Source organism: Triticum urartu, chromosome 7, assembly GCF_003073215.2.
Source record: "Triticum urartu cultivar G1812 chromosome 7, Tu2.1, whole genome shotgun sequence".
Taxonomy (NCBI): domain Eukaryota; kingdom Viridiplantae; phylum Streptophyta; class Magnoliopsida; order Poales; family Poaceae; genus Triticum; species Triticum urartu.
In genome coordinates, this window is record NC_053028.1 from 675,760,921 (window position 1) to 675,777,425 (window position 16,505).

At 44.7% G+C, this 16,505-nt stretch overlaps 1 protein-coding gene and 1 pseudogene across 1 annotated transcript; one reads left to right on the plus strand and one right to left on the minus strand.

The window, feature by feature from the left end:
- The first annotated feature begins 1,053 nt into the window (after positions 1 to 1,053).
- Positions 1,054 to 3,020, plus strand: LOC125519369 (annotated as a pseudogene).
- LOC125525045 (DNA-directed RNA polymerase 3B, chloroplastic-like) lies at positions 2,890 to 11,748 on the minus strand. Its single transcript, XM_048690061.1, has 19 exons — positions 10,933 to 11,748; positions 9,987 to 10,193; positions 9,770 to 9,903; positions 9,569 to 9,635; positions 9,268 to 9,326; positions 8,993 to 9,110; positions 8,647 to 8,760; positions 8,391 to 8,522; positions 7,868 to 8,284; positions 7,578 to 7,628; positions 7,227 to 7,297; positions 6,323 to 6,407; positions 6,066 to 6,218; positions 5,729 to 5,803; positions 5,478 to 5,567; positions 4,969 to 5,016; positions 4,780 to 4,894; positions 3,800 to 3,903; positions 2,890 to 3,693 (listed from the first exon to the last, which is right to left on the minus strand). The coding sequence occupies exons 1-19, from the start codon at positions 11,629 to 11,631 to the stop codon at positions 3,583 to 3,585; spliced, it is 2,850 nt and encodes a 949-aa protein (XP_048546018.1). The 5' UTR covers positions 11,632 to 11,748; the 3' UTR covers positions 2,890 to 3,582.
- Positions 11,749 to 16,505: the final 4,757 nt, after the last annotated feature.

The window sequence follows — 16,505 nt, forward strand, 5'->3', positions numbered from 1 at the left end:
GGAAAAGAAAAAAGAAAAAGAAAATATCCTCGCGAATCTCAATGTAAGATCAATGACATAGGACTTAGATGTACAATACTTATGACACATCTAGATGTGCTTTAGCAAAACTGATCTAAATATGTATTATATGTGACAAAAAATATATATTTAGAAACTACATTCATGTAGAAATCTGGTGATATACTTTTCATGATATATAATACATATTTAATTTCTCAAATCGATGACCTAGAACTACGTGAATGACTTATTCACCTAGACGGAGGTAGTATTATATTTGCCACCACAACTGAGAGAATTAATTTCATGTAAATCGGCCAGCCACAGCTCCAAGAATACGTACGCGGAGGAGGTGGCCCGGGCCGGTGTCGACGCCGTCCGGCGCGGGCCATGGGCCCGCTTCCAAGTGCGTCTGCGCGCCGGCCACCCACGCCGGGTCCTTCAAGTGCCGCTTCCACCGCATCAACTCCCAGGGCCACGACCAGGGCCACGGCCAGGGAAGCCACCCTTCTTCGCCCCCTTCACCGGCCACGGCCAACGAGGTGCCGCGGCACCCGGCCTCGCCGTCCTCGTCCTCCGGCACCGTCGCGACCCAGTGACGCAGCCCAAGCATCGGCCTCGAGAATCAAGAACGCTCGACAACGAAGAGGGAAGAGAAGATCATATACATGTCATAAGAAAAGGAGTTTATTTACTGCTCCATCGATGTATTATTTCCTTTGTTTGGAGATTGATTACCATCTGTGAGTTAAGGTAAGGTTAATGTGATTGAGCGATTTTTCTGAAAATCAATTATTTGTTTTCTAATTAATGTGATTGAGTGATTTAAGGTAAGTTTAATTAATTTAGATTTGATCTTTAGAGATTGTTCGTGATTGATTCTACATTACTAAATAACTTGCGCCAGTATGAAAAGTTCTGATCTGTTCAAATTTGTTTCGTTGTGTGAGAGGGTGACGCGAAAATAAATCGATGAAGCGAGGGAGGGGACGAAAAAAATCTACTAAAAAAACAGCAAAGGTGGGAGAAGGTATAAAAAAATCATGAAAGATGAGACAAAAAAATCTGAAAGTGAGACCATCAACTACTTCATTAAAAATAGAAGATTATAAAACGTACATTACAGATGGAAGGTTTGGAGCGTGGGTTCGGCTGGACCATGGTCCAGCAGCATATTTCTGCCTCAACGCGCGCCCCGTCGCCGAGTTCGGCTACCTCAAGGACCTCCCCGAGATCCTCCACCGCATCATCCACGGCGGCGCCTCCACCAGGACCCCGGGGAAGCAGGCCCGCCTCGCCGCCGAGGGAGGAGGACTCATCGCCCGCCTTCGATTGCGTATGGCGCACCGCGGGCCGACGAAGGAGGTGCCGGAGCTCGCGCGCCGCGAGAAGAAACGCACGAGGAAGGCGCGCGTTGCTGCTAGCCAGAGGCGTGATCTGGAGGAGGCCGCCCAGGCCACCGTCGAGCGACGGAAGAAGCGCGCGGACGCCGCGGCGACGGCCGTCCAGAGGTACGCCCGCGACCAGAACTACCGCCTCCTCCATGACATGACGGCGGAGGTGTTCGCCGACCTCCTCGCCGAGGACATGAAGAAGCTCGCGGAGGGCAAAATCAACCTCTCGCTGGCCGGGAAATGGTGCCCGTCGGTCGACAGCTGCTACGACCGCTCCACGCTCATCTGCGAGGCCATCGCGCGCCGCCTCTTCCCCAAGGGCTCGGCCCGCGATCTTCCCGAGGACATGCCGGACGCGCACTACGCCTACCGCGCGCGGGAGCGCCTCCGCAAGGAGGCCTACGTGCCGCTCCGCCATGCCCTCGAGCTCCCCGAGACCTTCATGTCGGCGGGCGAGTGGGGGAAGGTGCTGTACACGCGCGTGGCGTCCGTCGCCATGAAGAACTACAAGGACCACTTCATCTATCACGACCAAGAGCGCTTCAACGGCTACCTCGCCGACGTCAAGTCGGGAAAGAAGAAGATCGCGGCGGGCGCCCTGCTGCCGCACAAGATCCTGGAGTCGGCCGTCGACGGCGAGGACGAGGTCGCCGACCTGCAGTGGAAGCGCATGGTGGACGACCTGCTGGCGCTGGGCAAGCTCAACAACTGCCTCGCCGTGTGCGACGTGTCGGGCAGCATGCACGGCGTCCCCATGGACGTCTGCGTCGCGCTGGGGCTCCTCCTGTCGGAGCTCTGCGATGAGCCGTGGCGCCACCGCGTGATCACCTTCAGCGCGGCGCCACAGCTGCACCGCATCCGCGGCGAGACCCTGTCGGAGAAGGCGGAGTTCATCTGCGAGATGGAGTGGGGCATGAACACCGACTTCCAGGCCGTGTTCGACCAGCTCCTGCGCGTGGCCGTCGCCGGCAAGGTCCCTCCGGAGCGCATGGTGAAGAAGGTGTTTGTGTTCAGCGACATGGAGTTCGACGAGGCCGTGGGAGACGGACTACGAGGCGATCACGAGGAAGTACGCCGAGGCCCGCAGGTGGTGTTCTGGAACCTGCGGGCCTCGCGCTCGGTGCCGGTGACGGCGGAGCAGAAGGGGGTGGCGCTGGTGAGCGGCTTCTCCAAGAACATGCTCAAGCTGTTCCTCGGCGGCGACTACACCCCGTCGCCCAGGGCCGTCATGGACAAGGCCATCTCCGGGCCCATGTACGAGAAGCTTGTCGTGTTCGACTGAAGAGTAGGCACGCTTCGTGCGTGTCAAGTGTTTGGTTCATTGGCACTATTTCCAAAAAGAAAAGAAACGCTCAAAAATAATTTGATCAGAATTCGTTCAAACTTCGAACGACTTGTTTGTAGTAAAGCTGTAGTACAAGAGTCAACACCACACGATCATATCTACGTACCGGAACAACATCATCAAGGAGACCAAAGATTAGTGCAGTAGTAGAGTCAAAAGTTTTCTCATGTACATTTTTATTTCATGTCAACAGCATCTATGGATCTCATATACACTTTTTGGTTTCTGTTTGGTGCCCGGATTCTACACATTATTACAGGGTGATGGTGCAGCGCATGCAGAGCCATCGGCTACAAAAATCCTAAGAGATCAAAAAACGTATAGACAGTAAAATTAGGGTTCAGACTCTCATCTATGGTAAATTTCAATCAGCATCGTCAGCATGACTGGACTCTTCAGCAATTGACAACTTGATATCCCATAACTTACCTTCTTGGCCTGAGTACTGGTAGGCAGCGCCTTGACTGAACTTTAAATCCTGGTAGATCATGCGTCAACCAAAAAATCATCAGCATCAACTACTTGAGGCTCGTTCAGATCAGGGCTTCGTCTAACCATTTGGCATGCTCCTGGGTCCAGAGTCCAGCGAGTTGATTTGCCGATGCCAAAACACCATTCACGCTTCTATTGCCGGTGTGCCAACAAGGCTGAGTTGCAATGGCTTGCTGCTGTAATTGCTTCTCACGCCAAAGATTTTTTAAAACTCAGCTTCTTGGCCCATCAGCCGCTGGCTGCTGCACAACCATCTTTCTGTGATTTGTGAATAAAATGATCTGGCAATTCAGCTATTCAACCATGCCGAGCCCATGGACATGTTAAAGTGTAACTCTCCCGGTAAGCTTAGTTGAAGAAATAGGTAGACTTGAGAACTTCTCTCACATCAAAATTCCCCTGTGCTGGGCAGGGAGGAAACTCTACTGTCGGAAATAATGTTTGAAACTCTTCCAGTAGCTGGATTCAATATAAGAAAAAGAGCATTAGGGAATAATCTACTGATACAGTTGAAGAACAAAGCATTGCTTGATTAAAAGACATAGGGTACAGTCTGACAGCATACGTTTTCAAGGATTGGCATGCTGTACAGCTCCACGAATTGCTCTCTCAAGATCTGATTCATTTTATCGACATCACATGCATGCACCCAAAATGAGTCATGCACTCCTGCAGCCAAAACACATCAGCAGAAGGCAACATAAATTGCTTACCGACAAGCATCATAAGCACAAGCAACGAAAGCACAAAGCATTTGAGGACAACGTCCAAAATCGACTTAATTTGCATTATCTATTGGCTGTTTGATACAAAGGGATTGTGACTACATTCTTTCGCACTAAAATTACACCATATGCTCCCAAGAGAGCTTGGATCCTGGTCAACTCGTCATATTTGGACCCTAACAGGACCTTATTCTTGTTGTCTGAATAATAGGCAAGCAAGTGTATTTGAGGATTGTGGGACCTTTTTAGCAAAATCATATGCTATTTGATTTGCGCAAATATACTGGAACCAACAATTAGCACTACTGACTGAACACTTATGAGAATTTAAACAAGTACTCCCTCTACCAAAATATAAGACGTTTTTAGATCATAGCACATTACCCAACAGCAAGAAAAGGAAGCTGACATCCATGATTCACCAGAAACTTTGTTTTACATCAAGCTTATTCCTATCTGATATATTATTATATATGAACAGAACACCTTGCCTCAGTGACAATGCATGAAACGACCGAAAATGTAAAAGGTAGCTACTGCTGCTGGGATGCAAAGCCAGTAGCATGTATAACATTTTTCTAAAAGGGCTGGTAAAGGCCAATATGGAAATTTTGATATAAAGATGAAGTTTAAAGAAGGCAATGTCGAATTTTAGCTAAATGTATCCTTTCAGAAAATAAGGCTAAATGCAGTAGATCAAAGAAAACAATCCAGTTCATTCCACTTCCACTGAAGTGAAAGCTTAAGGTTGGTTGGTACTGGGAGGAGGTTTGCTACTAAAATATTTGTGCTAGCAATGGAACCAGAAATCAGAAAATACCTGCAAAATGAAGACCAGCCTCCTTGCAAGTAATTGCCGTCATCATCATATGTGAACTATCAAGAGAATGCACAAAATTCGGTGGAAAAGCTGCCTTTTGCCGTTGGGTTGCAATCTAAAATTTAATGACAGTAAAAATTAACCATGATAGTTGGAATAAGCAAGGAGTAAGTGAATAGAGTTACTTACTGCATCACCCTCCCGTCGTAAAGCCAGACATTGCAAAGAAGTTCGTATCTGCACGATAATGGCGATATTGAAATAAATAACACAAATAGTGTTCATAAAGTGGCAAAATAGTAGAGCATTGTCTCGCAGCAATTAAATATTTTAACTTGAATGCATCTCAATCCTTCCTAGAATGCCCCTTCCAGACGTTGGACACCTTTTTCAAGGATTATATGAGAATTAAAACAAATATGGTCCAGATTATACAATCAGCTCATGTTTATTTTCATGTACGAACCAATAGTGTTCTTCTCCTGTTCAAAAAAATAGTGCTCTTCAACTCACACTGCAGTGATGTTTCGAAAGGTGCATAACTAACATGACATTTACACAAATGAGCAAATATGCTCCCTCGAAGAAAAGTGAGCAAGCATAACCAAAACAAATCAAGTATCCATGTACACTGCTTGTTTAGTGTAGATATACAAAAAAAATGCACATATATGTGCAATAGTTGATAAGTAGCTTACCATATAGTTTTTATATTTCTTGTATGGTTGCACAACTGGAAGACCAACAGGACTCGTCCATCTGACTGGTTGATTTTTTGAAGCAATCATCTATGAAGAATTGAAACACTGTCAGAGCCTTTTGATAACTCAACTCAACTACCAAGATTATTGTACAAAGGAACATGCAATGCCACACTTTACATTGGGATGCCTGTCAAATTTTAAATCAATTGAAAAAACTATGATTCAGAACAGAATATATCGTATACCTTTGCACACTCACCAAGCCATGCCATTATAGCACGGGCAGATTGGAACATTTGTCCTAGTGCATCCAAAGTTACCTTCATCAGAGATACAACAGTTACAGCATGTCCTTGTCTCTCCAATGCAATCAATAGGGAGCAAGGAAAAAGAATGCACTAGGCATTAATTGCGTATTTTGCCACCGCCTTGTGCTTTTCTCACCAAAGCACACGCTGTGCACACCTAGCACGATTAAGCTCTAGGCGTTTTGCTATCACCTAGAGCCTAGGTGTGCCTTCTTTAACAATGATAGGGAGTCACAAAAATCGCCAGTCTGTCAGATGCAAATGAAGTACTTACCCTGGTAGCATAGCAGGACACATCATAGAGCAATTTGTCATCTGTAATGTGTCCTTTCTCTTGAAGCCTCTTCTTAATTTGCTGGCGAGCACCGATAAATGTGACACCATAAACTGATGTCATCACTGTCTGCTTGACCAGCTTCCTATCCACCTGTAAGCTACCAATGTCCAGGTCCTCAACTGTTTTGTTAAAGAAAAGTACACGAAGAAGAATATTTCTTGACAGAGGCAGAGCGGGGCAGGGAGAAGGCTAACCTCATCAACTAAAACCTTTGCTAATGAAACACTTGGATCAGTAGCAGGATCTTTCATTGAGTCTTCCCGTACAACATCCAATACCCTTCAGTCAAGTTTATGCCAAAACATTATTAATTACTGAGTGCCACTAGGCACTAGGGAAAAGCATTATGAAATAAATAATCTAAAAACTGAGTTAACAGTTAGATGACAGATAAGCTAAATACTATAATCTATTAAAGGGCAGCCCCGGTGCATGTAGCTCCCGCTTGCGCAGGGTCCGGGGAAGGGTCCGACCACTTTGGGTCTATTGTAGGCAGCCTTTCCCTACATTTCTGCAAGAGGCTGTTACAAGATACTTTTATCTATTAAGGCAAATTAATTTGGAAAGGAGAACTGGGTGTGGCAACAGCTTCAGTGGTCGTTCAGGTTCAAGGCCTGCCCTCCCTATGGTACCTTAGTGTTCTTTCCAAATAAAATTATAAAAACGAGATGTTGCTAGAGCCTGTTGTTTCTTTTAGAATTACAGAAAGGTTCCTTAGTCACAGCCAGCTACATTTATTTCAAGAAGTCAAACATATAACTTCATGGATTTGTTTTTCTTCACGCACAATTGTCACTGCTTGTGTTTTAATGAAGGCAAATACTTTGTCGCCTGATCTAATAAAAGAAGGTAACTTAATGGTAAAGGTAAAAGTTTTCCCTAGGACATATAAAATATATTTCCTAGTAGTATGATAAAATTCAGTTATGATAACAACTTACATAAATAGCTCAGAAATATAATCAAAATAGACATGTAGAGCTGTTTTGAACAACTAGAAGATGTAAGCGATGTTTGTTGATCCTTCCGTGGGGGTGGGGGGTGGGGGGCATCCACAAATGTAGTGCATACGGGAATTAGAGAGGGGGAGGGAGGCACCTAGCAGCTATTTCTGAGTAGATATCTGCAGGTTTCTCTCCAGGAACCAAGTTGACAGCTGCCGCACCCATCTGTACAAAGACAATTGTCAAGTGTTAATATCTGGATAGTTCCACTATAGAATTTCATGAAAAAAAAACATGCAAATGAAAACAGAAGTTTTGCGACCCGGTTGAGTACTGATAAATTCCAGACAGTGAAGAAAATTCATGTAAAATAAAAAAAACAGTACACTCAACTATATAATTACATATTAAGCACAAAGTGCTAGCTTTATTTTACGATATCACAAGTACAGAAAATAATGTTCAGGCCAAGTGATGCTCAGTTGGTATAGCAGGAAAAACTTACATAGTCTCTTCCAAGAGCGGCATAGTGTTGTAACCCATTGCATGAACCATCCTAAAAGATGGAAAATGTGACCAGTAATTAGTAATGTCGTGACAAAATGCGGCTGGGCAGAGATATCTCAAATGCTTTCATTGCAAAAGCATAAGTAACACCTCGGTGCACATAATATTGAGTTATTAACCTTGATCAATCCTAGGATATTGGCCTTTCGCTATTCTCTATTTACAGGTGATGATTTAAGTAATGTCGAAACCTATGCGAGTGAGCCTCATTCTCAATGAAGACAATACCTGATGAATAGGTAGGTGAGAGACAGCATCATGAGGTGATGGACTTTCTAATGCCTTAGAAAGATCCATGCATGCAGCTAGACATTGAAATGGATCCTCAGCATTAATCCACCAACAGTTCCCATCAACAGGATTTGATGCTGAATCAAATATATCAGGCAAATGATCCTCCACAAACGCTAGTTTGCTCTCATGAGAAAGCTTTTCAATGCCTCCGCCATATTTGTTAGCCAAATGTATCTTCAACCAGCGTAAACCAGATTTTCCGAGTGGCCGCCCTTCAGCATACTCTAGAACACCTCGGCATAGATCTGAACCTAGGTGACTCAGATGTGGATGCATAGGGTATGCACGACCACGGAAATCTAGATTATGAGGATAATAGAAGCCATCCTCCTCTCTCATTTTACGAGCAACCTATTCACAAAGGTGGAAACAGTGTAGCTTCAGTAACAGCATACCATACCAAAAAATGTAGACCGTGATATCTAAGAAAGTAAGAGCGCCTCTTTATAACACATACAGAGAGTTTTAGTTCTGTATCGCATCGCTCAGCATGCAGTTCGCGGTTAGCTTTCTTTGTCTTCTTTACGCTCCACTTCCATTTCTGAATTTCATCTGGGTCTTCTGTTTCAGGTTGTTCAGGTAGAGGAATCTATACACAAAACAGAAGAGCGAACAGGTAGTTAAAAACATGTGTGGCCACTAGAGCATATTATGAAAACAGAAGGAAACAAAGTATTCACAATGTCAGAATTGACCATATGCAGTTGACTCACATTTCCCTTATCAACAAGTCCTGCAATACCCCCACCACGACTCCAAATAGTCTCAACAACGTCATGTACCCGTCTATTCACTCTCCATTTAGTACCCCCAAGGATATCTAATGCCTGCCAATATGACAATGCTTCAGACTGCTTTCATCATTCAATAAAAATAAGCAAGCACAAATGAATAAACATCAGAAATAATCATTAAAGCAGGAAGAATATCTAGACCATGCTGTTATGAGACTAACATTCACTACCAAGGAAACGAGTGTTGATGATGTGCCACAATGCCAAGGGAAACGAGTTTAAGAATATAAATGCAGGCTGTGTCAAAGATGACTGGTCAGCAAACCTCGAATACTTTTCGCAGCTGTTTTCTTGGAACACTCTTAATGGCTTCCTTCTGGTCCTTCACACCATGTGTCCGCATAACATACGAAGGCAGAAAAAGGTGTCCGCCTTTATCATAGCTGAAACAATACATGGTTCGAAAATGATCACCAGACAGAAGATGCAATCAACTATATCATCTAATTAACCATACATAGCTACTTTAAATATTGATGATCTAGTAAATATCCAACATAATTAACTGAAAAAGGACAAATGCATGAATCACTACCATACCCCTTCCATTTTGTAGGAGGTACCAGCATAGGAAGATAGGGTATCTCCACGTGTCTAGCCTGCAAAAAATTCAAACTTCTAAATACGTGTGAAGCATTTCCATTGAACAGATAAAAACAAGAAAATGCAATCTGCAATGCAGCGAGCATTGCAAGTAAATTTTTGAACAAACTCGATGGGTTGACACTCGAGAAAATCCAGATTATAAAAATAAGGAAAAGAAAACAAGTGGATGGTCATTTAGGTCAAAAGTCTATATCCATCCAGAAAAGAACATCATAGCAGTGCAAAATAAACTTACAGTGCTTTCGAACCCCTCATGCACAAGAGGATCACACTCTATCACGAAGTGCTTCTTCTTTAGTCTCCTGCTCATTGAACAGAAATGTCAGAACAGATCTAAGGAATCTAAGCAAGCACATGATACTGACACAACAGTGCATGTCAATGCAAACACAAAGCATGCAACAAAGGCAAACGCTGGGAAAATGTGCAGCCCTACCCATTTTCTACAATAGGCTTTCGCAATACATGCTTAAATGCAGGTCGAAAATCAGGAGAACTGTCGGGTGTTTGGTCGGCTGGTGACTGCACAAATGCCGAATCCAACAACAATTCAATCAGGCGAGTTCCTAGCTGCAGTCACAAAAGGAGGATTACCTTCCATAACATATGAGACAAAATTCTGTAATTGTAGGTATGCTATCTGGAAAACAAACCTTCACTTGGGCTTCTGTGCCCCATTCCTCCAGTTCAATCTCCTGCTGCACAAGCTTCTGTGCTTCAGTCAATTTTCGCCTCCTCACCAAACTCTTAACAAGTTTCCGGCATTTTGCCTGTTCCTTGTTTAATGCTGGATCATTTTCACTGTCAGTTTTGCTCCTAGTTTTTCTCCTAGTCTTCTGAAAGAAAGCCTGGACTTTGTACTGCAGAACAATAAATAGCTTTCAACACACAGAAAAATCAACTGACACTAGGAAACATTGTGTGATGAATACTGAATGGCAAAGTGGAGAACCTCCTACAATAGCATTGAGTTCATCCTAATTAACGTGATCAAACTCCAGTCCTTTACAACATATACAGCTCTAGCGCACAAGCAGAATAGCCGAAGCCTGAGCCAGAGGAAGATGAATTCCTAATCCAAGGCTTTGTCATCCATAAATAAAATACACACCGCACATGATTTCAGATCTGGCAATCTGTCATCATGTCACATTGTCACTGCCAGAAAACCTATAGTCAAACGGGCAAATAGATGCCATCTCCACTTGCTGAACAACTCACACGATGTATCTATTGGATCTTAATTAACAAAGTAGGTCAACAACTTCATCCAGCTATCACACCACGACACGATTTGGAGACAAAATATCATAACCCATAGCACATCCACCAGTTGCATAATGTCCTCGGCTCCTCCAATTTCTTGACTTCATTGCATTGCAGAACTACTAATTAGGCATGTCGATCAAGTCAAATTGTTGACCAGTCAGATGGAAATCACAAGGAACCATCTACATTAATTACACTAAGGTCGCCATCACTAGGCCTAAGTATCACATTGTTGTAAACGAGCTAATATTTCTAAGTCATAATAGATAGTAGTATCGAAAAATTGTCTACCATGAAGTTGCGGCTAGAAGTGAGCCATCAATAACAAACCTCGCGCTCGACGGCCTCGCCGATGGAGTGCGCGGCCTGGACGACGCGGACGCTGCCGCAGCCGTCCTTGCTGGACATGAGGAGGCCCATCATCTTGTGCATGACGATGACGGCGACCTTCTCGGCGGGGAGCAGGAGCAGGTACTTGGCGTAGACGTGCTTGACCCGCTTGCGGCGCTGCACGTCCTGGTCCCTGGCGACGGCGTCGCGCAGCGGCTCGAACCAGCCGAGGAAGAGCGACTTGACGTAGGGCAGCTGGGGGGCGAGGTGGCGGTCGAGCATCTCGCGCTCGAGCTGGCGGTACTCCTCCGCGGCCCGCGCCCACGCCTCCGTCTCCGCCTTGACCTGCCGCTGCCGCAGCCGCCGGTGGTCCGCCCTCCGCGCCCGCTCCCGGTCCTTCTCCCGCTCGAGGATTATCGCCAGCTCCTCCTCCACTGCCGCGTCGTCCGCCAGCGGCGGGGGCGGGTGGGGGATCTGGTAGGAGTCGGCGGGGGAGTTGAGGAAGGCGAAGAGGTCGAGCCAGTCGAAGGCGTCGGTGTTGAGGGGCGGGGGCGTGGGGATGGGGAGGAGCGTGACGGGGCGGGGCGGGGGCGCGGGCGCGGGCAGGACGGCGACCATGGGCGGCGGCGGCGAGAGGCGGCGCAGGCGGGGCCGCGGCGGGGGCGCGCACGTGGAGATGGGGGCGAGCAGGAGAGGCATGCGCCGCCGCCTGGGCCGAGGGGCTGCGCTCCGGCGGCCGGAATTTGGAGCCGGCGAGGTGGAGGTGGCGGGGGAGGAGGGGGAGAAACCTCGGTAGAACCTTGGAAGGAGGGAGGAGAGGGAGGAGACCGAAGGGGAAGGTGATAAGGGGGACGAGAAAAAAATATCGGGGGTTTGGAGGGGGGAGCGCGCGCGTGGCCGTCGGATCGCGTCGGGCTCGCATCCGACGGCGGGGGTTTGTGTCAACCTCGCGACTGGAGCTGTGTAAACGTGGAGGGGCCTGGCGGCTGGGCGTGGATAAGGTTCCGGCCTTGGTAAGTTTTCCGGCCTTGGATGGGTTGTGGCAGTTCTAATCCTGAGCTTAATTCCATGTTTTGGAGAGGAGAGGAGAAGTGGCTCTCACTGTTCTTCGTCCAATGCTGCGCGAATTCGGGGATCTGCTTTTCTTTTCCCTTGGATGCAGTTTCGGGGTTTGATTTGTGGTTCTAAGAGCATCTCTAGCAGATTCCGCATCCCGCCGACTCACAAAACACGTTTGCAGTTTGTGAAAAAACGGCATTGCGGGCCGGCGCGGACGGCCGCAGAGACAGACCACGCAAAACGACCTGTATAAAAAGATATTCGCGGAGTATACTCTTTTACGGGTCGGCTTTGTGGGTCTGCTCTTGCGCCCTTGCCGCCGGTCCGCAAATATCAATACCACACCACAAAAATAAAACAATTATCCACATTACAAAATAATTATTCAGAAAAATTATCAATACAAACACAATACAACAATCATCCACATTATAAATAATTATTCAAATCACCGAAGCAAACTAAATAATGTAATATAAAACTTGTCCCGAATACAAATAACACATGAATTAAATAAAAAATGAATAGAAAAATGAGTTTTGTTACTGTCCAGCCCTTTGCCAATGGTGCTCAATGAGATCCTCCTCAAGCTGAAAGTGGGTGTTTGCATTTTCAATCTCCTTGTATGTCTAAAGAAAAGCTCCAATGCAGTTAGGGTCTCTAACTGGTTTGACACGGCTACCCACATTGTCGTAGAAGAACTCCAAGTTCATGCCTCTCTCATCTTTGGGAATCATATTGTGAAGGATAACACAGCATGTCCTGATGTTTTTCAAGGTCCGCTTGTCCCAAAAATGAGCAGGACCACGAACAATGGCAAACCTAGATTGCAAAACCCCGAATGCTCCTTCAATGTCTTTTCGGGCTGCCTCTTGCACCCTTACAAATTCACACTGTTTTCAAGGTCCGCTTGTCCCAAAAATGAGCAGGACCACGAGCAATGGCAAACCTAGATTGCAAAACCCCGAATTCGCATTTCTTCTTTGAGTAAAATACCGACAATTTGCCTCGCAAGTTTGAACAATTTTCACAAAGAGGGATCGGCGCATTCGGTACCTTCTCCGGAAGAGGTACAGTGGATATGTTGGATTCTCCGCAAAGTAGTCTTGCATCAACATCTCGTTCCCAAGATGGTGATTCCGAGGAATGCAAAGATGCCCGACGGTCGATCCTCGCCGCCTCTTTCGGTTCTCGTCTTCGTGCTCCTTCACAGCAAGAGCCATCACCAACGTCTGCTGCCGATAGTTTGCAAGCAACGTCTCAACATCCGAGTCGTCCGAATCGGATGAATCGTCGAGCAAAAACTTCTCGCACGGGCTCAATTCCATCTACATGAACAAAAATCACACGCCGCGTCAACCAACTATGCATAGCGCTCGACACAAAGCACAAGCAAACACTAATCGACGGCTCGTGGGGCGGGCGATCTCGGGCGGCGACTAGGGGCGGCGACGTGGGGCGGCTCGAGGGCGGTCGATCCCCGACGGCGACAGTGATGAGGGGCGGCTCTTCTCACCGGGTCCGGGGGGACGGTGCAGTGTATCAGTGGTTGAGGGTGGGGGGCGCCCCCGCGGCATGATTCCGCCTGCAGATTTGGCTGGAATCGCCGGCGGCGGACGGGCGGAACCAATGGCAGGGGGCGGCGGAAGGAGGTGGGGAAAAGGCACGGGCTGAAACGTCCCTCCCGCTAACCGCTTCACTATGATACGGGGCATAGGGGCGAGGCGGAAATATGCGTATTTGCGAGTTGGGGCCGAGATTTTGCCGCGCCCTTCAAAAAAATTTACGGACCGGCCGCGTGGGTCTGTTCGGGCGATTTTTTACGTGCACCCGTATTTTGGCGGTTATTTTATGGGTCGGGACTTTTTGCGGGGTCTAGTTACTCTAAATGGATCTTGCATCGCGGGTGCTCCGGCACGTCCATGTGACCATATAAGATGGCGTCATATGAGAAGAATAAAACGTTGGTGGACACGTTCGAAGCACCAGCAAGTTAATCACGGTTTTATTCGCAAAAAAAAAAAAGTTTATCACGGTTTCTAAGATGGAGATTCCATGGACACCATGTGCTCATAAAATGGAGGTAAAGTAGTCGACCACACGAATAACTTTGCTTAAATTATCATTAGTTTAAGCCAAATATTAACAATCTAGCGTCTGCCAACTAACATCTAAATTTGCCATGCGAAGACAGAAAAAATCTGTCATAACATTGTGTAAGATTTGCCATGCTATAAAGTGAACATGTAGTGTAAAAAAATACTATCAAAAAGATTACCATTATGCAATGACTAATTGTCATGCTTTTGATCAGAATCCTAAGTACCTGAGGCCAACGTATTTTTAAGCTAAAAATCCGACATCATATGTATATTGGGGTTGTTTAATTAGCTATTTGTCCTCCTTAATCTCCCTTCACATGTGCTCAAATGATGTTCTAGTGGAAGGGAAAATAGCAGCTACATGTTTTCAGAGACCGGCTCAGGACACATGTATCCGTTCCAGCTGAGGGTAGAGTCAAACTCAATTCGCACGCTTTGGTCGTGGGCTCTAGTGCGGGAGCCGGAATGATCCTAAGGGTCCAGAAGGGAGAAATAGTTTTCAGTGCTTGCAGATTTCTCTATGCATGTGATGATGTTTTGGAGGCGGAGTTACTTGCAATAAGGGAAGGAATTTCGTTGGCCCTACAGTGGAGTAATTTACCAATAGATGTGGAGTCTGATTGTTTAGAGGATGTCAATATGATTAAGGGAGGTATCAGCAATAGATCTAAATATGCTTTCATTATTAGAGAGATCATTAGTAGTAAGGGAGAGAGGAATTCGTGCATTGCTCATACTCGCCGAAGCTGTAATAGGGTTAGTCATGTCTTGGCAAATTTTGATAGGTTGCAACGCCGAACTGGTTTGGCTAGGCTCTGATCCAGAAGATGTTTTGACACTTGTGGGACGAAATGTAATTTCTGATCTTTGAGTAATGCAAGAATTTTTCACAAAAAAAGCAATGTAAAATCATAGACAGTAAAATAAAAATAGACATGTGATGAGCATTTTTCAAACATCACTAGAGTAAAAAAAAAGGTGCAATTCCATTTAGCATGTTAGTTGAGGTGTTCATTCATTCAGTCTAAATAAAGAGACTACGTGGGTCTTAAATCACTTATCGCCCAATCATCTAAAAATAAAATTAAATAAAATAAAAATTGGTCACATTTTCTGAAGTACATAAACAATTTGAAAATTTATTAACAAAAAAGGTATATATCTCTAATTTTTAGAATGTTTAGGTCTTATAAATTTTGTTTCTTAATATTAATGATTGGATGTAACTGTAAGTTTTTCAATTTTTGTTATTAACTTAGTTGTAATTTATTATTTTTTTATATATTTTATTTTAACAAATCAATTATTAATTCAGTTCATGAATTTAAAATTCTTGTTTATAAAAAGACTATATTTTTTGTTCAAAATCATATTAAGGATTATTGAGACAAATAATCCAGTTTTTTACAAGATTAGGTCGATGAGCCCCTCGGTCCACACTAGCATTTGGGCCTGAAATATATTTTTGTTGTTTAGTGAAAGTTTTTGTTTCATGTCATTTTTCGATCAAACTCAGAAACACGTATGATCAAATGTGGGTCTTTTATACTAAACATTTTTATTCCATACAACTCGTTTTGGTCTTACGTTGTTTTTCTTGATATAAATTATTGGACATATCATCTTGAATAGTAGTTTAGAGTTAATTAGTAGTATTGACAATGTATACATAGAACAAAAATAACATAGATTGATTTTCTATTAGACTATAAATTTATATATTCGTCATTATCTTCTAGTATTAGATATCATTAGAAATACGTTTTTATAATGTTAACTTTATTTTGACATGGATATTTTTATATGATTTTGAATTTTTATTAAAATCTCTACTCATAATATATTTGACCATAAATTTAAGCAAATTAATATTGGCATGTTATGTCTTGTTACACAGTATCATTCTCCATAGCATCCTCAAATATCAACCGAACATGGTACAATGTTTTATGGTGTACCAATCTAGAAGATAACTTCCAATTTTTTCTAGAATATAAGACAATCAACATGAGGTGAGACTAATAGATAATTCTAGACTATATAGAATATCAGGTAGTAGTTAGAGGCTCTCCAAGGGGGCACCCATATCAGCCTCATTTGTTTGGATAAAAATCATCGCCCCAACACACCCCCCCCCCCAAATCGGCCCATACTTTCGAATTGTCTGGACCGCCCCAAACCCAGCCCCAAATGTGGGGCAGATATGAAGTTGTCCAGACATGCCCGTCATATCGGCCCGAATAGGCATGGTCCATCAGACCCAAAAGAAGTCCATCCACTTTGGAAGGATCGATATAGTTGACTAGAGGGGGGTGGGAATAGGCAACTAACAATTTTTAGCTTTTCTTTACCAATTTAAACTTTGCATCAAAGTAGGTTGTCTAGAAATGCAACTAGGTGAGCAACCTATAT